Below are 24,844 nucleotides of genomic sequence, written 5' to 3'. Positions count from 1 at the left end.
TAAAGCACACACCTGCTACTGCACAACTGATACACCCGTTTTATCAGCCTCGTGGGGTTGCACTAGAGAAGTCTCTCTCCTATTTCTCTCCTCCCCCAATTGAGATCGTGTAGATTTGTCCTATTTGCCCAAATGAAATTCTTTTGAAACTGTCTCCTGAACAGCAGGGGGCGAGCGCTCTGTCGAGAAAAAGATGGATTCACCAACGTTTCATCTTTGGCTTCTCTCATCCGTTTGGTATCCTTTGGTATAAAGCATCACAGACCGGCCAGGTTGGTAAACATGAGCCTGCTGTCGGCAGTTGACTGTCATGTTGCATGATTTCTGTTTATTAAAAGTTCAACATTTTCAAACAGTTACCACTTGTTATTACATGGCCATGTTGAATACTCGATTCTGATTGGTCAATCACGGCATTCAGCGTTCTGTTATTTCTGTATAACACACCACTGCTAGGTATATCAGACCGGTCCGGTACCATGCACAGACCGGTCCGGTGCCATGCACAGAGGCCACGTCCAGTCATATAAATCCGCACAAAGAAGTCCAGTCAATTTAACAACAGCTCATTTGCGACACCTTGTGGCAAAAATAGTTAGCTAGCAACAGCCTGTTAAAATGACAAGGTACCAAACACCTCTCTTGAGCCACTTTCAGACATGTATTGTTATCTTTGTTAGAAACAGCTCAATTGTTTGCAGGTGTGTCAACTGCAAAGCCCCGGCAATAAGGAAACTGATTATTTCTTTGGCGGAAGCAATGAAATAATTTCCAAATCAATAAAATCATTGTTGTTATATTTTGTGTCAAATTATTGATTTCTTCAGTAAGTAGCCATGTAATAAGTGGGATAATGTACAGTGACCCATTACTGGAAAATAAACCCTTTCAGGCTGATCAGGCCCCTCTGTGATTACCAATAATGACTGGCTCCCTTACCTACCATTACCTACCAACGTGCAAAGTTACCACGTGCAGCTTAGTATGCTGCTAATCCAGAATCACCACTCATACTGCTACTAGAACTGGACTATATCACATGGTGGAAGAATGACATTTTATTTTGTTATTCAATTATTTATTGGAAGTAAAATATTTAACATTTGCATTCTTCCTTAAAACAATGGTGTACTTTTTGTCTTGGCTGATTCTAAGGGGTTTGTTCTTAATCAATGTTCCCACATCTTCTACAGTACCCATCCTTTGCTTTCTGTTGCCAAGAGATCTGTAGACTAGCACCATGCTTCCTCCGACACATGCCCCGCCGCTTCTTTTCACCCGACGGCGGGGAGCTTCACCGGCAAGACGTAGCACGTGAGATGATCATGCTATTCCCACCAGTTCCCTTCCGCCCCGACCGACCAGAGGAGGCGCTAGTGCAGCGACCAGAACACATACAGTACCCCTAATCCAGCTTCCTACCCACAGACACAGCCAATCGTGCCTGTATGGACGATCGACCAAGCCGGACGTAATACGGGGCGCGACCCTCGTGTTGGTAGAATCTACCGCTATACTACCCGGAGGCCCTATTTTTCTGACTTCTTCACACACGTCTCTCCCTCCCTCTCTAGACCCTCTTACATAATTCTTGACTATTATTCTTGTACTCTGCACTGCTACCTTGCATCCTGTACGTTTACCACAGTGTAAAAACCGACAAGTTTAATCATCTTATAGGCGTTACATTCACAACCTGCTGATACCACACTACCAGTTGTCGCTGAGTGACAGGGATATATTAAGGCACAAATCATTCATTATAAAAAAGACTATCTTGGCATGCTGTGTTTATTATGCAGTAATCCATACTGTAGCTGCTTGTCATTCATGAGCTAAAACAATGGCGAGATAGAAAATGAATCACCAGAGTTGCACCAGAAGTGACCGGGCACCACACCAACACTTTTCACAGGCAGGCCAAGTCATATTTTTTCACAATTTATGTATATCTCCCTTTGCTTAAAGTCCTCAGTGCATTATGCATCCAACCTGCACCATATTCATGACTAGGGCTGCTGGGCTGTTTCTACATTTGCTATGAAATTGAAAATCAAATAATATGACTGAGCCGTGTCAAAATGTAATCTCTCACAGAATTGAATGTTGGAATTGAGCTGCTGCCCAAGGTCCTGCGAAGATAATTAAAAACTAAAAGGAAAGGGGAAATGTGGAAAGGCAGCGACAGAACTAACTAGCACAAAAATGTATATGGACAATAAACAAATTGACAATCTGAGGGTATTTTATTAGCATTTGCTTCACTTTATCGTTACCCGCAGGTTTTCTGTGTAAAATGGCCATGGCACAGAGCTAAGTGCTTGTGCTGTCATTTTTGTGTTCACAGCTCTGTATTCTCTATTTAATTCCCTCTAAAAGCCTAATTTTATTATTTATTTTTTCCAACTAACTGAGTAACTTTTTTACTAGTATGTCTAAAATATTTCTATGAATTGATAAATTAGGCAAAGGAAAGGTTGTAAGTGTAATTTTCGTATAGATGAGAGGAAGTCCAACTGGAGCATGTTAATTAATAATGCTAAAAAAATTTACTTGCATTTCCACAGCTCATATTTAGTGAAAATTACTTTCAAAGTTGGGGCCAGAGGGAACAAAGATTTCAGTGCAAACACAAAGGTTGCACTCTCTCAACAACGTTACAGGGGGATGATGAAATAACTAGTTACTAAAATATTAACAAACAGCCCACATTCAAAAAGAAGGCCCCTCAGTATGCAAGTTTATCCTGCGTAATCAATATTTCCTACTCCCAGGTTGGTTGATCAAAAGGGCTGATACCCATGGTCTTGTACCGTGGTTCGCTCCACTTTTCTCCATTTTGGTCCCTTTTGTGTTCAAGCGAGCAGAAATGTCAAACATCTTATTTAATGCAGCATGAAGATTTGCAACCTCTGTTTGCACTGGAATTTATTTCCCCCCTTTGCTCCCAGCAGTGAAGGTAATTTCACATCAAGTCTCTTCTAAGTGTTATTTCCTTTTTAGTCAGGTTGATTGATCATATATTTATCATATTATGTGATCGTTATTAAAGAATTAGAGTGAAACACGCTTTCATCTATCACGCCGCCATATGTTTCTGCAAAAACACACGATAGACAATCGTGCCATGGTGCTATAGACAATTAAGTTTGCCAATTTCAGAATAATGTCACAAATTAAGAATTGAGAGATCCAGCGACATCTCTTTTACTCTTAAAAATGAACTGATACTGATAGCACAAAAGTATAATAATTTGTGGTACTTTTTAAACAGTAGTAGGTAACGTCAGTCCATATAGTTGACAAACTAAAAGAACTTCAACAAAACTGGGGCTTTTAAATTTTGAAGATACTCCCCGATGTGTGACTCAGGCAACGTCAACCCAAAATAGATACTGTACATCACATGTTGTGGAATAGAGCTCTCTGTAGATAATAGATACATCATATATATTGTGGAATAGAGCTCTCTGTGGATAACAGATACATCACATGTTGTGGAATAGAGCTCTCTGTAGATAATAGATACATCATATATTGTGGAATAGAGCTCTCTGTAGATAACAGATACATCACATGTTGTGGAATAGAGCTCTCTGTAGATAATAGATACATCATGGATAATAGATACATCACATGTTGTGGAATAGAGCTCTTTGTAGATAATAGATACATCACATGTTGTGGAATAGAGCTCTTTGTAGATAATAGATACATCACATGTTGTGGAATAGAGCTCAGTAGATAATAGATACATCACATGTTGTGGAATAGAGCTCAGTAGATAATAGATACATCACATGTTGTGGAATAGAGCTCAGTAGATAATAGATACATCACATGTTGTGGAATAGAGCTCTTTGTGGATAATAGATACATCACATGTTGTGGAATAGAGCTCTTTGTAGATAATAGATACATCACATGTTGTGGAATAGAGCTCTTTGTAGATAATAGATACATCACATGTTGTGGAATAGAGCTCTTTGTGGATAATAGATACATCCCATGTTGTGGAATAGAGCTCTTTGTAGATAACAGATACATCACATGTTGTAGAATAGAGCTCTCTGTAGATAACAGATACATCACATGTTGTGGAATAGAGCTCTCTGTGGATAATAGATACATCACATGTTGTGGAATAGAGCTCTCTGTAGATAATAGATACATCACATGTTGTGGAATAGAGCTCTCTGTAGATAATAGATACATCACATGTTGTGGAATAGAGCTCTCTGTGGATAATAGATACATCACATGTTGTGGAATAGAGCTCTGTGTGGATAATAGATACAGTACATCATGGATAATAGTTACATCACATGTTGTGGAATAGAGCTCTCTGTGGATAATAGATACATCACATGGTGTGGAATAGAGCTTTCTGTGGATAATAGATACATCACATGGTGTGGAATAGAGCTCTCTGTGGATAATAGATACATCACATGTTGTGGAATAGAGCTCTCTGTGGATAATAATTACATCACATGTTGTGGAATAGAGCTCTCTGTGATAATAGTTACATCACATGTTGTGGAATAGAGCTCTCTGTGGATAATAGATACATCACATGTTGTGGAATAGAGCTCTCTGTGGATAATAGATACATCACATGTTGTGGAATAGAGCTCTGTGTGGATAATAGATACAGTACATCATGGATAATAGATACATCACATGTTGTGGAATAGAGCTTTCTGTGGATAATAGATACATCACATGGTGTGGAATAGAGCTTTCTGTGGATAATAGATACATCACATGGTGTGGAATAGAGCTCTCTGTGGATAATAGATACATCACATGTTGTGGAATAGAGCTCTCTGTGGATAATAATTACATCACATGTTGTGGAATAGAGCTCTCTGTAGATAATAGTTACATCACATGTTGTGGAATAGAGCTCTCTGTAGATAATAGATACATCACATGGTGTGGAATAGAGCTCTCTGTAGATAATAGATACATCACATGTTGTGGAATAGAGCTCTCTGTAGATAATAGATACATCACATGTTGTGGAATAGAGCTCTCTGTAGATAATAGTTACATCACATGTTGTGGAAAAGAGCTCTCTGTGGATAATAGTTACATCACATGTTGTGGAATAGAGCTCAGTAGATAATAGATACATCACATGTTGTGGAATAGAGCTCTCTGTAGATAATAGATACATCACATGTTGTGGAATAGAGCTCTCTGTAGATAATAGTTACATCACATGTTGTGGAAAAGAGCTCTCTGTGGATAATAGTTACATCACATGTTGTGGAATAGAGCTCAGTAGATAACAGATACATCACATGTTGTGGAATAGAGCTCTCTGTAGATAATAGATACATCACATGTTGTGGAATAGAGCTCTCTGTAGATAATAGATAGATCACATGGTGTGGAATAGAGCTCTCTGTAGATAATAGATACATCACATGTTGTGGAATAGAGCTCTCTGTAGATAATAGATACATCACATGTTGTGGAATAGAGCTTTCTGTGGATAATAGATACGTCACATGTTGTGGAATAGAGCTTTCTGTGGATAACAGAGCTCTCAGCTCAGAGTAACCTTTGGGGACGCAACCTAGGCATTGCACTGACATGTTGCTCAGAAGGTCACCGCTCTCCTCGGGCGGTTAACACACTACTTACTGAAGTCCCCGGTGAGGAAGAGGTTAACACACTACTTACTGAAGTCTCCGGTGAGGAAGAGGTTAACACACTACTTACTGAAGTCTCCACACACTACTTACTGAAGTCTCCGGTGAGGAAGAGGTTAACACACTACTTACTGAAGTCTCCGGTGAGGAAGAGGTTAACACACTACTTACTGAAGTCCCCGGTGAGGAAGAGGTTAACACACTACTTACTGAAGTCCCCGGTGAGGAAGAGGTTAACACACTACTTACTGAAGTCCCCGGTGAGGAAGAGGTTAACACACTACTTACTGAAGTCTCCACACACTACTTACTGAAGTCTCCGGTGAGGAAGAGGTTAACACACTACTTACTGAAGTCCCCGGTGAGGAAGAGGTTAACACACTACTTACTGAAGTCCCCGGTGAGGAAGAGGTTAACACACTACTTACTGAAGTCCCCGGTGAGGAAGAGGTTAACACACTACTTACTGAAGTCCCCGGTGAGGAAGAGGTTAACACACTACTTACTGAAGTCCCCGGTGAGGAAGAGGTTAACACACTACTTACTGAAGTCCCCGGTGAGGAAGAGGTTAACACACTACTTACTGAAGTCCCCGGTGAGGAAGAGGTTAACACACTACTTACTGAAGTCTCCACACACTACTTACTGAAGTCTCCGGTGAGGAAGAGGTTAACACACTACTTACTGAAGTCCCCGGTGAGGAAGAGGTTAACACACTACTTACTGAAGTCCCCGGTGAGGAAGAGGTTAACACACTACTTACTGAAGTCTCCGGTGAGGAAGAGGTTAACACACTACTTACTGAAGTCCCCGGTGAGGAAGAGGTTAACACACTACTTACTGAAGTCTCCACACACTACTTACTGAAGTCTCCGGTGAGGAAGAGGTTAACACACTACTTACTGAAGTCCCCGGTGAGGAAGAGGTTAACACACTACTTACTGAAGTCCCCGGTGAGGAAGAGGTTAACACACTACTTACTGAAGTCCCCGGTGAGGAAGAGGTTAACACACTACTTACTGAAGTCCCCGGTGAGGAAGAGGTTAACACACTACTTACTGAAGTCCCCGGTGAGGAAGAGGTTAACACACTACTTACTGAAGTCCCCGGTGAGGAAGAGGGCCTCTGAGGCTGGGGCCCACTCAGTGAAGATCAGGCTGTGGTCAGGCTGTCGCTGCACGCCATGGCTCCTGTAGCTGCGAGTGAACTCGTCAAAGCCTCCCTCTGTCTCCTGGAGCAGATGGAGCTGCTTTTCCAGCAGCCCATACCTTCAAACCAGAGGGAAACACACAGGAAGGAAGGAAGGGAAAATCCACTGTGATACTCTTGACTGTTGGATACATAGAGGCCATTTACACCTGGCATTAACATGCGTTTTCTGCCATCAGATTGCAATCCGATTGTATTTTATCACTTGAAAGTACAGGTGTAAACACCCCCAAAACGCATTGAAGAAGGATTGCAATCTGATCGGGCAAACCACCTCCGGAGGTGGTCAGGGACGCATTATGACAACATTTAACACAAGTGTAAATGCAATGCGTCCTCTCAAAACGCATTCAGCAACTACCATACGGAAATACACCGCACCGGTGTGTGCCCTCATCTCGCCGCTGTGTCAAATGCGCACACACACAGGCAGCCTGTCACCATGGCATGGACCGGCTAAAAATTCTCTTTCTCCCCCCCCCCCCGCTCCGCTTTTGCACAACACTCTCTTTCTGCTAGGTAGCGTTGCTTCAAAGTTTTGCTGCGGAGGTTTTGCCACGGCTTATCGAACCCTTTCTCCCTCATTTTCCTTTCATTTTCCGCTCCTTTTCCAAAGGAGAAGTGTTGATATAAAAGAGAAATTATGCTCTCAATTGTATAACATTGTAATTTAGGATGTTACCTGAACGCAACACAGGTGGTTACAGCCAATGACATGCACGGAAAACGTATGTATGTGTGTGTGTCTCGGACCCAGTGAGTCTCCCAGCTCCATGGGAGAAGAACCTACAGAGAAAACTGCTATATCGACACGTCTGAAAAACTACCTCATGAGAGCGCAAAAGCTTTTTGCAATATTTGGGAGGTTTTTCGAAATTTACGTGTTTGCATTACCCGATTTTTATTGCGATATTTAGTAATGGAAACACGGCTTACAGACAGGCCAAGGACAAGAACAAGAAAAGTGGCAGGGGCAGAGCAACGTGTCCTTTTTTATAAAGAAATAGATGCAGTGCTGCGTGATCGGCCATCGTTTTGTCCAGGTGAAGGGGACGTTCACTGTGCATTTGAGCTTAACAATAACCTCTATTTCCCTGTGCATGTATGCAAACATGCATGCACACGTTCAGGGGGCGCGCGCGTGATGATGTTCGAGCTGGAGAGCAATCGGATTGCAATCTGTTCACCCAAAACGCATGTTAGTGCCAGGTGTAAATGGAATCAGGCTGAAGTGATAAAATACAATCGGATTGCAATCTGATGGCAGAAAACGCATGTTAATGCCAGGTGTAAATGGCCTCATACACTCACTGTCATACAGTATATCATCCAGGGCCGCTGCTGGCCATTTGGGTGCCCTAAGCGTAATTGTTTTGTGGTGCCCCCCCCCCCCCCCGCAAAACTTTCAATAACTGTCAAACGATAGACTGCAAAATCATTAATTATGAACAATACTAGTGTATCTCACATTACATTACATGTGGCAAACAAACAATTGTTAGAATTACTGTACATGTCAGCAAACAAGCGATTGTTAAACTGTACATGCAAGCAGGGGCGGACTGGGATCATAATTCAGGCCGGGCATTAGATACCAAGCAGGCCAGGCCGATACGGACCGACGTGCGTGCTGGCGTCCGAAGGGCGGCGGTGAAAAATTTGGGCTGTTTGAAGCCCGATTTGGGCCGTTTGAAGCCAGATTTGGGCCGGTTGAAGCCAGATTTGGGCCAGTTGAAGCCAGATTTGGGCCGGTTGAAGCCAGATTTGGGCCAGTTGAAGCCAGATTTGGGCCGGTTGAAGCCAGATTTGGGCCGTTTGAAGCCCAATTTGGGCCGAGTCCAATTTTACAATGAGATGCACCCACTTTAACCCTGAATAAAGTAATAAAACCACTAGTAAACCAGTGCCCTCAGTCACACGATGCCCTACGTAGTCTGCGTACTCTGCGTATAGGGTGCGGCGGCCCTGATATCATCAATCTGTGTTATAATTTACTTTTTTGGTGTGCTCACTCACTTCCCCTCAACCTGCTTTGTCTACTTGTACTTCAGTTAGTGAATTACATATCCCAGAATGCCTTTCAACAACCTCCAGAGAACTGGCATGAACGTATTGCATTGAGCCCTGGGTTTGACGTGTAGGTGGAGAGAGAAATAGAGTGAGCATTGAGGGAAGAATTAGGGTGGCGCCACTTACAGTACTCACATTTGAGTACCGGTACATTGAGGCGAAAATTTCTCGTCGTATGATTGTTAAACATTTGTGCAAAACGGTGAGTCTAGAAAGAAAGAAGCCATTTCTCTTTGATTCTGAGATTCTGACATAATACTGATGAAGGTCCTAGTGACCGAAACATATAATATCCAATACATTTTCTCCTAAGAAGGTGAGACAGTGTGCGGGAGCTTTTCTTTACAGAGATTCTGACAACAAAACCTGAATTTTACTGTAGATGTATTAGTATAGGTAGTTGAAACATTTTCAGTTATCAAACTCCACTGTAGCTGCATTAGAAATAGCTTGACCTGACATCACATTATCTACATTTGGGCCAGTTATCTGCGGGACAAAGACAAATAAAGCTACACCACCAAACCAAAACAAAAGGTCCAGAAATGCAAGGTGTATCACAAATAGCTTTTTCCCCCCCTTACAATGTTCAAGTGTTTTCCTTTAATAGAGGAGTGGGAACAACCTAGAATGATTGGGGGGTTATAGTGGAGGCGTCTCTGATCTTGGATATAATAAATCGAATCCAGCTGTGTCATGAAGTTCCCAGTGTGTGACTGCATTACCTGCGGCAAGGCACATTCACAGTACTAACTAGAGGGCACTTGGTAGAGTCAGTGGCAGTGCATAGTGCATACCTCCACCAACCTTTCTACAAAGTTTGCTGGAACTGCGGAATCCGTTTGGAAGTTAGGTGCCTTTTTGTGATTGGCCACGCCCCATTTTGGCCAGTGGGCATGGAAAGTTAATCAGCACATTTTTTGTGCAAATCCGTTCTTAATTGAGATATCCTGCAGACACACACACTGACACGCAGACAGACAGACAGACAGACAGACACACAGACAGACAGACAGACAGACAGACAGACAGACAGACAGACAGACAGAGACACACACACACACACAGACAGACAGACAGACAGACAGACAGACAGACAGACAGACAGACAGATAGACAGACAGACAGACAGGGGTGAAACCATGACCTCCCAGCCAACTTGGTGGTTGTAAAAATCAATAGCACAGATCTACAGTATTTGAGTGAAGCTGCCTGGATCAAGTCTAATTTAGTTGTAATAAGCTTATGCACATTCACTAGCCTTATGAAAATGTTCTATTGTTTGCACATATTGTGCAGGTTTACAACACTTTTCTTGAGTCGTTGCAACTTGCAACACATAATGGCCTCTTCATTTTTACATGCCCTTTATCTTTTTCAGGTCCGACCCGAGTATCCAAACACTGGCTCATTCCCTCAAGAATGTGACTACTGGCGCAATAAACCTCTTGTCTGTTACTTTCAATTTGGGGAGGAGAGACTAACTACTTTGCAATTTATCTCACTTAAGTTCCTGCAGCCAGCTGGTGTCCATATCACATTCCCCCTGGTATAGCGAGCCTCTCTCAGCCAGCTGAGTTAAGTGCACTCTCTCTCCTCCAGCCCTGAAGCCAAGCTCAGACTGGCCTGCGAATGCCCTGGGGCTAGTGATGATGGGCTGGAGTAACAGCGTGATCTCTCAGCAGCTGCTCCCCGTGTCGGCGACAGTGGATACAGGCAGACAGCGCTTGGCAAATGTACACTTTTAAAGTCCAACCAAAGATGCCACGTGCCCACTTTGCCACTCCGTCACCATTTCAGGGATATTGTGAGAGGAAGGACAAAAGGAGGACTCACTTACGGCCACATCTTCACTGCCTCAGTATTAATAGGCATGAAAGTCATGACTGTGATGGTAACGAATGAGCTTCTGTGCAGCCGGACTTGGGGGAATAGCTGGGCAAGATGTGGATGCAATATTCTCTGCATAATACTGCACTCTGTCTGGTCGCACTAGTGATTACAGCAGACGATGAGATCATCAGACCACACACACCTCCCAAGTGCCTACGAAGAAACAATTGATTTCATAGGACGTCATTATTACTAAACTTGCATTTTGATATGCAAAATTAAAACTTAGATTTACGTACTTGCTTATTATCGATAATCAGACGGAAACTATCTGCCAGCATCCTCTTTGTCCAAGATGCCCTTAGCTACAAATTGTCTTTTGATGAGGTTGTCACTCTTCCTCTCCTTAACCCTGAAGCTGCTGCCCTATCGCTCTATACCACATCTCATTTTGTAAATTAATAAATCGTCACGCTACTACAAAGCAAATTATCCGGCGCAGGGCTGCATATGATGTCCACGGGCCAAATTTAGCCATGAAAATATTTTTTAAAAGTCTCCTCCTTTTTCCCCCAGTCGTGCCACTGAATCTCTTCTTTAGTCGAATCATCGGAAGTTTTGATTCAAAGATTTCCTCAAGAAAAACAATACTAAAGCAATGTTTTGTGTTTTCTATACAAAATGCATGTTTCCTAATAAAGGCTAGCAAAAATAATAAATATGAAGTAGGAGAAATTATCAATCTCGGGTTAGTAATAATTTACTTGATCTCATGTTGATGATTATCTACTGTATCTTGTCCATGACCTAACTTTGGGGAAAATACATAATCAGTCACAATCATATCATAATCAGTCAGAGCCTAATATGGAGAGGTTGAATTTGGATTTGAGGAGCAACAATTCCTCAAACAAATGCGCTGAAATGTCCTAATTACAAGTGAAGCATACATTCAGAATGACACAACAAAGACTGAGAAAGTTGGTATTTTCTATGATACATGACTTGTTGAGATGTGGCATTTAGAGTAGACAGCATGGAGGCTGTGTCAGTAATCATAGATAAAAGTGATGTATTAGATTATGTTGTTTTGGGATTCTAATAATTAGCACAGAACAAATACAACTTTTGGTTTATAGATTAACTCAGATATCAATTACACAGCTTGTATTTGCCTGCATTTTCTGAAAGAGGAGAGAGATCGATCAACACTTGCCTTCTTAATGGAACATAACACAGAATTTCAGCTTTTCAAATGTGTTTCTGTGTCCTAAGAAACTTCATTTTACATCGAGGAAATAGAAATACTGTTAATCCCTGTTCCCAGAAATTAAAGAAGGCTTTTGTCCTGCCCTGCCCCCAATTTAGTGTCAATATAGCAGCATCAGATTACAGATGACAGCCACAGATTACAGTCTGGGTCCTCTAATGCCTTGGTTCTGGAAACTGTTCTTCATCTTCAAAGATATTGATTAAACTGTCATAAGCCACAGTTGAGATATGATCCTTTAAGATAGTGTTGCACACATTAGGCTGAATGGCTCCTACTGTAGGCCAACAGCAAAGACACTGTATTGTCAAACTGGCAGATATCAGCTTCCAGATCAATTACTATACCTTCAAACTTTTCAAGAGTGAGCCACTAAAACTGTCTATGGTGATGAAGAAGAATAGGGGCACCGCACATGAGAAATAACGAGGTATATGGATAGATTAACTGTTTGGAAGGGACAGAGTAGGGATGCAACTAGCAATTATTTTTTCATTATAGATTAATCTGTCGATTATTTCCTCGACTAATCAATTAGTCCTTTGGTCTATAAATAAAGGTCGATCACTTTTTCCCCAAAGCCCAAAATGATATTCTCACATCTCTTCTTTTGTCCTGACCAACAGTCAACAAGCCAAAGATAATCAGTTTACTGTTGTCTTTTTCGTAAAACAAATTACTCAGTCTAAATGATCAATCGATTATAAAAAGATAGTTGATGGGCGTCCGGGTAGTGTAGCGGTAGAATCCCTGCCTACCAAAACGGCGGTCGCAGGTTCGCGCCACCGTGTTACCTCCGGCTAGGTTTTAATATCACTTCAAAAATCAATATAATCCACTTCACTTGGTACAAAGCTCGCCATTGAGAGGGAGAACTCTGAAACGAGTCCACATAGGCACTGTTAGATAATGGGCATCTAAATTTAGAAGGACTGTGCAGGTCTGCTGTGTTGTGTAAGACTGGCGGTGACAGCTGAGGTGGCGTTTCTCTTCAGAGCGAGCACAGGGGGGTGAGGACCAGCCCATCAGACTGATCTCAGCTGGCCTGAAGGGGCTCTACAACCCAGCGGCAAAGTCACTTTCAAATCATGTTCTCAATATCCCCATTTGACTAAAGTACATTAATGAGTAGGCCTGCACGATATGAGGAAAATCTGCGATGTGCGATAACATTGTTCAATATAGCGATGACGAGACGACTTGCTATAAACAGATATTAAAGTATGCATATTAGCTATACAGTTCCAACTTCCTATGTCTTTCTGCTTTAATAATGCTAACATAGACCCCAATAATAGCCTATGCCCACTGAATAAAGAAATGAAATACACAATGACTCTAGCTGAAACTACACAAAGCGTGTTTGGGCTTTGGCAGAGGGGCGGAGCAAGGGAAAGGTGTACGCTGGATTTACAACACAAGACAAAATGATCAGATGCTGAGTGGGAATGCATGACGCATGCAAATAAAACCACTTTTGTTATTCATTGCGTTTCAGGCAGTCTTTGCGATGTGTTTATTGTGCATGTTCATATTGCGATGACGATGAAAATACGATTAATTGTGCAGCCTTATTAATGGGTCAAAGAGGAAAAGCACAGTACCTGAACACAATCAGAGAGGTTGATTGGTGATGGTGGAGGCTAAAATGTCTTGTTGATTTAATTAATTGCCTTTGATGAACCTCCAGCAAGGTGACAGGAAAAACAAACGTGGCTGCACGCACGCAGCTATTTTAATTAAGAGATACTACTGTACATGAAGCGAAGTGAGATGTGTTCCAGCCATCTCAATAATTAAGCACAGCTTGCCATACTGGTCGCTGTGCCAAAGGTGGTATCCAAGGAAATAGTTTAATTTTTAATTCTGGTATATTACTTTTCAGTCAGCAATGCATGCATCGGTAATCATCACATCTAAGTCAACACTCAGCTGCGCCTCACACATACAGTGTTGCATCACCATAAGCGTAATCACAGTGAACAACACCTGCCACCTGACACCTAGATTTTACCTGAAATTAGTTTTCAAATCTTTGCAAAAACTGTTGCGATAACAAGCAGTAATCCCAGTGATCCCTGCTTTCATGTGATTCAATTTCGGAGATACTGTACATGGTGCCAAAAGCTGCAAGATCTTAGCAGAGTTAGGCAACAGGAAGGCCAAAATAATGAATCATGTCGGTGTCGGACAGAGTGCTGCTCACTGGGCTTGTGAAATGCACGTAGCATTGATGGTTGTTTTCACCATCAATTAACAGAAATAACAGCCTACTCTGGAAAATAACGCAACCAGTTTGACTGTCAACCAGGGGAACAAATAATTGGAATGAGGAAATGACACACACACACACACACACACACACACACACACAAAAACACACAAAATTACCGGAATGTATTTGCTCTCAACCAAAGATCAACAAAGCGAGAGAGACGTGTGCAGCCTTGAGCCATGACATGGTGGTGAAATCTAAAGCATCACTCTGCGTGGTGGTCATAGGTCTCTTTCTGATAAGCCGGCTGAATTCTGCTCGGCAAGTCTTAGGACTCAGCGTGACACCGCAGCCTGAGAAAGCGCTTGATTCCTCTGCCGGTGTTCCTGATAGTGTGTTTGGTCTCTGGGGGGCTTCCAACACCAGGGGCCAATCAAGAGTTAACCTTCACACAGCAGTGTTGCTATATGTAAAATAATGTATGCGTCACTTTCATCAGTGGGCCAGGTGTTTGAGACACGTCCAGGGCTCAGTGAAGCCTAGCAATCCCAAGCTGTGTCTGGGATGGAGCTGACACGCTCATCTCGCCACAAGGCTGCGGCGCTGCTCGGCTCGCATGCTTCAAATACAAAGCAGGTGGTCTCGTACCTGCCACTAGAGACATGATCTGACTGTCATGAAAACGGATCAAACAACCATACAGTACAATACAGTGTATTTAGAAATCAGACTACACACTACAGTATCATTTCATTGGATCCTGCAGCGAAAAATAAACGATTATAGTCAACATTGCCTTATTGACATTAATAGTCTTGTTTTGCTAGTTACTATTTAATTATACATCACATTTCAAGTGTACCCTTTCTTTTAAGTGTATCAGGTTAAGACCAGATATCGGCATTAAAAAGAAAAGACACATGGACCAAAAATAAATGAATGACATAAGCATGTGCTGATGTGGCAAGTCACAAAACAAAGTGAGACTCCACAGTCTAATGACTTTCAACAACACTTTATTTACTTTTTAAGATTAGTGTAGACCAGTGATCCTCACTATTTCTTCGATGAGAGCCGCACTGGCAGGACAAATTCAATAGGAGAGCCACTTTTATCGCAAAACACCAAAAGCCACCCCAACCAAGCACATCTGCCTACTTTTTTTTGTGTTTTATTGTTTTCCACACTCACACACACACACACACACACACATATATATACCAGTTTCCCCTAGAAAATCTTTCAGGCCTGGAGGGATTTCGAAACGTACCCCGACCGCAACGGTGGGGGCCGTCGCTGGCGACGCTAAAGTTTAGCTAACCTGTTCACATCTATGTTCGCAATGGCATCCCAAGTATCATCATACTATTATGGGATGCAATGCGAACAGTTGTATTATGGGATGTGTGTTTCCCAGGCAACGACACACGTTGACACGTTTTGGAACAGCGCTGCACGTTGGCACAATACTCCTAAAAGCAAAATGCTTGTTTTTAATGATTTGGCACCTTCTATTACTGTCAACACCAGTATTGTTGTATTGTTATAATGTGCCATAAAGGTTAATTGAAATTTTGGGGTGAGCAGATTTTTTTTTTTTTTTTCAATTTCTTAGAGCCGCCAACTAAAGCTTCGAGAGCCGCCAGCGTCTCGCGAGCCGCGCAATGAGGAACTAGGGTGAAGACCAATGGTCTGTGCATTCACCACTAGACACCAGTAGGTTCTTTTTAGGTGTCTCTGCAGTATTGATTCACTTACTAATAGGTGCTATACAGGAGGCTTGTGCTTAAACATGTTGCTGCTCACAATAAGCTAATATTCATTGCACTGTAAATTATCACCCAGCATCCTCTGGGTGATAAGAGTGACAGAATAAATAGGCTTAAGGCTGGTTTCACACCGACGACCCAAGCCTTGCCTATGCCTTGCCTTTACCCACGCTTTTTAATAGGCGTCCGTTTTAGTCAACGAGGCTGTGTACACCGGGCGCCTGAGCGTGAACCCTGCGTGTACCCACGCCTTGCCTATGCCTTGCCGATTTTATCGAATAGGCGTGAGTTCTATTTTGAAGCCGACAAGGCGCGTGCAGGCAGACTTCTTCTGTCAAGCCATGAAAGAAAAACGCACAATATCCGTCGGAAATGGAAAAGTCAACTGAATTTCAAAATAAAATGGAGTTACTACAACATGTTGAGCAGAGAGACAGAGAGATTGACGGGTGGCTATCACGTGGGGCTTTCTCCCCGTCGGCAAACAAATCTTCATGAGAGAGAATAGCGACCGAAGAAGCAAGATGGACAATGTTGTTGTGCCAGGCTGCCAGCACATATTCTTGCAAGATCACCTCTCTAAAATGTCCGACTATAGTCAGACTATACATATCCAGCATCAATATAACATTAAATATATCCGATTTATTTTACCTAGAGGCTACCCATGACAATTCTGGACAACACGTGAAAATATACAGTCGGGAGAGAGGAGAGGCGCTTGTGACTCGGCTCCAGGTTCGGCGTGCAAAAGGCGTGCGGTGTGATCACAAAAGCGTGTAACAGGTTCACGCCCAGCTCGGCGTAGGCGTGGGTTGAGGCAAGGCAAGGCGTAGGTTGTCTGTGTGAATGAAGCGTAAGGGCTGTTGAACTGACTAATTAGCAAAACTGGTGTTCAAGCTAATTATTGTTAAACTTAAGCTGTGTTCACACCGAGATATTTATTTTTCGCTCTGTCGCTCAAGTCAACCCTTTGGAATCGCTCTGTCGCTCTGTTTAAATCGCTCATCAACAGGCACACGAAATGACGGACATGTGGGGGATATAACGTTACGCAATGTCATGCTGTTTGTCCACTACGAGCCACCGTCATTGTTTACAAGCTAAAGCCTATCAGCGTGCTCCTAATGCGAGCTGCATACCGGTAGTACAGACTTCACTTCATGTCAGCTGTCAGCCTGTCAATGCGGTTTGTTGCCACACAATAAATCCAAGCCAGAGTGATCCTTGACTCACTCTCACACGGCAGCCAATCAGCGTTGAACAGCGAGCGACTGATGCCAGCGTATTTTCGCTCGAGTTGGAATATTTCATCTTGAGCGACGAGCGTATTTTCTCCCTATCGCTCTGTCTCTGCCGCTCGGACGCCCAGCGATTATTCTCCCAGGCGAATATACGCTCAATCGCTCATTTGCATTGACTTTGTATGTAAACTCGACGCCAGCGACAAACTTTAATAGGTCGGTGTGAACGCACCTTTAGTGTTTTAGTTAGATAGTGTTAGTGTTTTGTCTCCCTCCCCTGGGTGGTCACGTTTAAAATAATCACAGTATACAGGATTTTACTTCGTGAATGCTGCTCTCAAACATTATGATAGGTAGGTAGGCTACATCTTATGCCTATACAGTTTGCCAAATATAAGACTAGGCACTCGATTCCTAGCGCGGTCCTAGCTCAGCTACTGCATGGCCTCACCTGCTCTATTGGCATGCGCAGCGCACAATTGCCCAACTTCACATCACTGATGACATCACAATTGTTCGAGGGACCACATGACATCATCACTGATGACAGCCTCAGACCCCCTTCTCACCAAACGCGAGCATAGGCAATAAACTCGCATGTACGCGCACTCGCCCTGTCAAGCCCTGCCCAAACAATATCTGTTGGGCCTATTGGATCATGTGACTCTCACTGACCACCACATAACACAGGGGTAACAACATAACTGAAGCTCTTGGACATCATCCAATGAGCCATCATAACCAAATATCAAAACTGCTTCCCTCTGTGATCCTTTAGTGTGAAAAGCCTAGTTTGTGCATCACTAGAATGAACAGAGGAAGAATCAATAGAGCATAATGCAGAGATACAGCATGCAGACACAGCCTTCTGAAAACATTCTCTAAGCTACAGGTATGTGCAGTTTGATACCATCCCAACATTGGCAACTGCTGAAAAATGGGTTGGAAAGAACCCAGATTAATAAATGCACAAGCCCACACATGCTGCAAAACCATTAGTTCCAGTCGTACAGAAAAAAAAGTCTCCTGTTTAAGATTTTCATGCCAATAATTCATTTGTAGGCAGGCCAAATCAGGGCTAAACCAGAAAAATCAAGTCAATTAATGTCTTAGGAGCTATTTTAATGTGCCGAGCCTTTCACACAATCTGGCACCCAGAGTCTAATGAGTGGAGACAACTCATTAGACTCTAGGACAAGACAAGACAAGACTGTGGGACAGACGGCATATATTTTTGGGTTTCCGATGTAGTGTGGACATTCACGCCAAGACTTCCGCTTCTGTGCGCCATGGACCGGTCATTGTAAACAGTCCGATTGACGCAAAAATTTAGTTGGAGTTGATTGATCGATACGTTTTGTAGGTGTTTTAGGTCCAGACGACATTTCAGATAAATAACTGCATAATATAGACGTCTTCAGACTGTAAACAATGACGGAAGCAGAAGTCTTGGTGCCGATGTCGTGTGTTATTATTTTTTCCGGGTTAGAGCCCAGCCGTCACGGCGCTCAACAGCGCCACTCTGGTCGAAAGCTCGGTAAAAAATAATATCACTTCGGATGAAAAGAGGCATTTATGAGCAGCGTTGATTCTAACCCCGACGTTGAGAAGCTATGAACCCTTCTTCTCAAATATGTGGCATTGAAATGTTTCTGTGGCACTTGTAAATACGTCCGTATTGCTGATTTAGACAGCTTGGGAGCAAAAGTCGCATGCAAGTCTATAGACCAAATCAGCGAGGATGTTTACATTTACTTCCGGTTACCCCTGGTTCCGGTTACCTCCGCACAAACTGACGTGTTGAAGACAAAAACAGACAAAGAAGACAAAAATGGTTCGTTCGTGTTGTGTTGTTGGGTGTCCAGTGACCATAAAGAGCGGGTCAAGATTTGGATTATTCTAAATTCCCTCTGCAAAGGGCAAACATGAGCAAAGAGAACTCTGGATTCGGCAGCACAGGCTTACTACAGCTACAACATCCGGGTTCCGAGCTGTATCCGAGAGGCGTCAGTAGCCTCTGTCTGTAACGTAACGTGTACGTTAACGAGTCTGCAAAAAAACTGCGAGTTTGACAGTTGTAAACAAACGTTATTAGCTAGCTAACACTACATGAAACAAACACAGAAGAAAGCCTAGAGACGTCGGACAAGCATGTTTACCAACCGTTTGAACATTTAAATTGAAAGTAGTCGGCCGAAAACAACGAGTTTGCAAATTTAAACCTGGCGCCATCCCGAAGTGGTACCCGGAAGTAAATGTTGTTTACATGGTGACGTCACGGTGATTTGGTCTATATAGGGAGACGGAACTCTTTCTAGGGTAGCATAGCCGAAAGAGTTCCAACGGAGCTACAAGCCACAAAGAGGTCGTCCAAGATATACTTTACAAGTGTCGCACCGAAATTTCAAACTCAGCCACAGTTACCGGACAGTCTTGCAGTCATGTGCGCTCGGGTAGGCTATTGAAAATCAGCGAGGCGATAAACATTTTTAATTATTTTTCATGAACGTGTCAACCGGGGTCGATCCTTTCTCAAACAACACTTCAAGATGGCGCCGGCGTCGACTGTGCCGCGACGCAGGCTTGAACTGTGGTTTAGAATGAATCGACCCCGGTCGACACGTATTTAGAAAATAATTAAAAATGTTTATCAGCCTCGCTGACTTTCAATTCCCGAGCACGCAAGCATGCAAGACTGTCCGGTAACTGGCTGAGTTTGATATTTTGGCGCGACACTTGTAAAATACATCTTGGACGCCCTCTTGTGGCTGAGCGATAATTGTAAACCCAGACTGCGTTTCTGGGAAAGGAGGCTGGATTCAGGTCGGATGATCTGAATATAGGCTACAGCGTTCTGGAAAGGGCTAGGGGGTGCCCACTGGCCAGATCGGAGTGTGTGTGTGGGGGGTCAATTTATGTGCAACTCGAGTTTAATCCTATTTTGATAGATCCCCCCCCCTTATGATGCATCCATAGGAACTGGCCGCCGTGATGGTCGCTAGGCGAGAATGTGAGACAAATCCTGGCTGCACGCTCCACTCTCCAGCACCACCTCATCTTTCAACGTGGGCGTCACCTGACGCAAACGCACGCCTCCTCTTGAACTGTCAGGAAGTCGAGTGACGGCTTGTCTTCTTCGATAACTTGTGACCGCTTGTGACATAACGTTATTAAACGACTTCGTTCTGGTAGCTGTTCATTTATCTTCCATAGACTGAAAATTCTCTATTTTGACCACAGCTTGTTATTCAGAAGGCTGCGAACGGGGGATACCCATGCCCGTTGCAAACGCAGCTCGTCAGACGTCTCTAACTTACACAAAATGTCAAGCCTGAACACACAACGTGACTTCGTGATGTGTCCTAAACACCGGGTTTTATCTGTGTTGTGTATTTTTACCAAAAGATGTGAATGCCAGCGTAAGCCTGCCTTTTATTCACGAAACCGTGGATTTACTTTTGGCGGCGAGCGGTGCATAAAACCGCCGTTTGAGCCTTATTTTACCTCCTCTTGAAGTCCTTCTCGTACGGTTTGAGATAGGGGTCCATTTGGAGAAGGCAGTTGAGCTCAGGAATTGTAACATTATCCTCTGGTTCTGCCATGGTTTCTTCAGTCGAAACCAATCGAGCACCGACTGCTGCTGCCTGGATGCTATGATGCAGTGACAACAATGACATGAACAGAGAGGCTATTCGTGCAAGTATCCGCAGACAGCAGCGAATCAGGCTCCTTTCTGCCAAGCCCGTCCCATTCACAATGTGCTGCGGTCACGTTTAGTGAAGGGAGATGAAAGAGAGTCGTGCAGCCAGCGCTGCCTGTGATAGCAATACATTGTAACTTTAAGATGACAGCAGAGGAGGAAGCATCTGGAGCGTCAGAGGAAGGATGAGTAGGACTTGTAGGCAGATGTGTAGCTTTGTAGGCTGTTGTGAAACATTGATGGAAAATCACTGGCTGGGATATGTCTGTGGTGCTCTTTAGTGAGTTTATACTATTAGCCTACAGTGACTTTAGAGCACTGTTTATTGTTTATTGTCGATAAGGATCCCCTGTGCACAAGAGTGATGATTAGTTATATTCGTCACACTAAAACACAATTTACATCCAAAATATGCACAAACTTTAAATCCAGATACACTAACATCAGAATGGAAGATATTTAAGCAGAAATTAAGAAGATAAGTCACTTTTGTTCAGTACATAAATGTTAAGCTCAAACAAACGTGTGGATGAAATACCACATGGATAGCTACTGTAGGCTACAACAATATAAAACAAGTTAAATTACACACAAAAATGCATTCGATCTTATCTCATGATCAAATATCTTGTAACATTTTTTACATAAATGTGCTAATGGCCTTAGCTACAATTAAAGTGGATAAGGAATTCCACAGTGAAATAGCACAAAATACTAACAACCGTTGATTTGAGCAAATTTAATGTTTTGTCTGGGCAATACAAGATCTTACATTTTCTGTGGTGTATTTTTGAGATTCTGTGGGTGAATGGAATTTTTACAATATGAAATGTATTAAAGTATGACTGTGATTATTTTCAGGCCATTCACACCTTTTTGTTCAGTACCAATTGCATAATGGCACAAAGCACATGGTACAAAGCTGCAGCCTTGGAACCCCCTCAAGGACCCCTGGGGGTCCCTGGACCCCACTTTGAGAACCACTGTTTAGAGAGTGATCTGTTATAATAATTTGAATGTAAACAGTTCGCTTTGCAGGACAGTTGAACATAAACGAGTGCCCTGGCCTTTATACTAAGTACATTGTGAAACTCTTATTTGAAATGGCTGCAGGCCAAACTTTAGCAGAAGAGACCGCATCAATTTAAGTAGCCTATTAATCAACAAAAGTACTTTGGTATATTATGGAGGTTAACACAGACAGAGAACATTTATGAAGCAAGGTCTCATTGATTTGGTTAAAGTTTGATTTGGGCAAAGTTTGATTTGGGTAAACTTTGTTCAGTGTCAAGGCCGAACTGTCACAATACCCAGTGGAGCAGCCTGACACTGGGGAAGGGAGGGTGTTGTAAAATGATTGCCCCAGGATATGCCATTTACTGCTTTTTCCCCATAATATCACGTGATCTAAAGTACTCTCTGCTCCCAATGCATGACACCCAACTGTCCTGGACGGGGGATCCCTCTCTGTGCACCCCTGACTGTCCTGGAGTGGGGGATCCCTCTCTGCACCTGACTGTCCTGGAGGGGGGATCCCTCTCTGTGCACCCCTGACTGTCCTGGAGGGGGGATCCCTCTGTGCACACCTGACTGTCCTGGAGGGGGGATCCCTCTCTGTGCACACACCTGACTGTCCTGGAGGGGGGATCCCTCTCTGTGCACCCCTGACTGTCCTGGAGGGGGGATTCCTCTGTGCACACCTGACTGTCCTGGAGGGGGGGATCCCTCTCTGTGCACCCCTGACTGTCCTGGAGGGGGGATCCCTCTGTGCACCCCTGACTGTCCTGGAGGGGGGATCCCTCTGTGCACACCTGACTGTCCTGGAGGGGGGGATCCCTCTCTGTGCACACACCTGACTGTCCTGGAAGGGGGATCCCTCTCTGTGCACACCTGACTGTCCTGGAGGGGGGATCCCTCTCTGTGCACACCTGACTGTCCTGGAGTGGGGGATCCCTCTCTGCACCTGACTGTCCTGGAGTGGGGGACCCCTCTCTGTGCATACCTGACTGTCCTGGAGTGGGGGATCCCTCTCTGCACCTGACTGTCCTGGAGTGGGGGGCCCCTCTCTGTGCATACCTGACTGTCCTGGAGTGGGGGATCCCTTTTTTCATAATGAGGTTTTTGTAGGAGTTTTTTCATGTTCTCATTGAGGTGTTGTTTGTTTTCATTTATTTTTTCATCATCTGGGCTTTGTGAAGCTGTTTGATTGAAGAGGTTTTGTCCGTTTAAAAGCTGAAAATCTAGGTTAAAAATTATACACATATATGCAGGAGGTGTACTGCTTCTTCACCTATTTCACCTTTATTTGCTTCTTTATTTTTTCCACCCCACTTCCCAATGTTCAGTGTTCATGTTTAAGTTTCAAAATGCAAGGTCTCGACAACAGAGTTCCCAAAAAGTAGACTCATCACGTTGACTTTATAGCAGCTAGGCTATACGGAAATCCACAAGGATAACCTTGGGAGAATTTAGATCAAAACCAAGTCTGAAAGGCTGTTAAGGAATCAGGATGCACCCTCAATATGAAGATGGTGCAACTCTTGAAAGTGCCGTCCTTGTCACAAAATAAAGATGTCCTAGTTAAAGGTCACAGCGTGAGCCATCTGTTGGAAATAAATGGAACAAGTTGATTACTGTCCACTCCAGACGGCGGTGCCAATAAATGTGATGTGATTTACAGCTAAACAGCAAATGTTTACAGGGCTGAAAAGACTCTCACCCTCTGACAGAAAACTACCACAACAGGAAAAAAATCTGGATTTTGTCAACAGCATAGCCTACCGGTATTCACCTCATGAGTTGAAGTAAATATTTGATTGATTTGATCAGTAATCAACAAGGCAAACAGGGCCTGGTAGTAGCCTACAAGGGTTGCAGCATTTGAGGACAAATTACACAATCATAATACTGTGCGTGCGCGTTACCACTTGCAAAGAAATAACCAGTGTTTGGGCAGCTGCTTGGTGTTTGGAGTCAGGGGGATTCTGCATGGAGCGGGCGTATCTTGACGCCAACAGGATACTGTACAGTGTACACGCTATAAAAGCAGCCCTAACTCCACTGAAAGCTAGACGCACTTAGGGTTTTGTTTGCCACCTGGGATTTGTAGTCTCTGTTTGTGACTCCCTTTTGCTTGAGAAAAATGTATGCAGCTGTCACGCTCCTCGTCTCTCTGTGTTTGACTGCCACCCTTGCAGACCACCACCAGCCTTGCCGTAAGAATGCTTAGTCTGATCATTCATGGTTTCTGATATTTAATTATGTAAACTATCTGTTAAGTTGGTTTGCTACTTGCTACTTGCTACTAACCAATCACCGTATTGAAGTTTTCTTATTTGAGACTACAGCAACGGGGGGAGCCTTAGTTATCTTATTATGTCTAATCTCTGCCAGGCCAGGGGCATTATGGTTTCGGGTTCTCCGTCCGATGTTTGTCAACACGATATCTGAGGAACGCCTTGACGGAATTTCATCAAATTTGCCTCAAACGTCGACTTGGACTAAAGGATGAAGTGATTCGATTTTGGTGGTCAAAGGTCATGGTCACTGTGACCTCTGGAATGTCATTTTCAAGCTTGTTAACAAGATATCTCAGGAACGCCTTGATGGAGTTTCTTCTAATTTGCCTCAAACGTCCTCTTGGAGGATGAACTGATTAGATTTTGATGGTCAAAGATCATAGTTCAAGGTCACTGTGACCTCATGACCGTTTCATGCTTGTTAATGCGATATCTCAGGAACGCCTTATATGCTTCTGGCCGGCCTACCTGCCTCTGACATCCGACCGCTTCAGCTCATTCAGAACGCTGCAGCCCGTCTGGTATTCAACCAATCCAAATTCTCTTATGTCACTCCCCTCTTCCGGGACCTT

General features: G+C 43.4%; 1 protein-coding gene across 1 annotated transcript in view; it reads right to left on the bottom strand.

Annotated features, from left to right (window-relative positions):
- Positions 1-20,908, bottom strand: part of LOC310776866 (1,4-alpha-glucan-branching enzyme-like) — a 105,265-nt gene extending 84,357 nt beyond the window's left edge. Inside the window, exons 1-2 of the mRNA XM_083637069.1 lie at positions 20,778-20,908; positions 6,762-6,931 (exon numbers count right to left, since the gene is read on the bottom strand). Of these exons, the coding sequence (XP_083493195.1) occupies positions 6,762-6,931; positions 20,778-20,875 (268 nt within the window). The 5' untranslated portion in view covers positions 20,876-20,908. The remainder of the gene's footprint in view (positions 1-6,761; positions 6,932-20,777) is intronic.
- Positions 20,909-24,844: the final 3,936 nt, after the last annotated feature.

The sequence above is a fragment of the Poromitra crassiceps genome (assembly GCF_964638095.1).
Source record: "Poromitra crassiceps genome assembly, chromosome: 5".
Lineage (NCBI taxonomy): Eukaryota > Metazoa > Chordata > Actinopteri > Beryciformes > Melamphaidae > Poromitra > Poromitra crassiceps.
The sequence above is the reverse complement of the archived record's forward strand: the minus strand, read 5'-3'. Positions and strand labels throughout refer to the sequence as shown.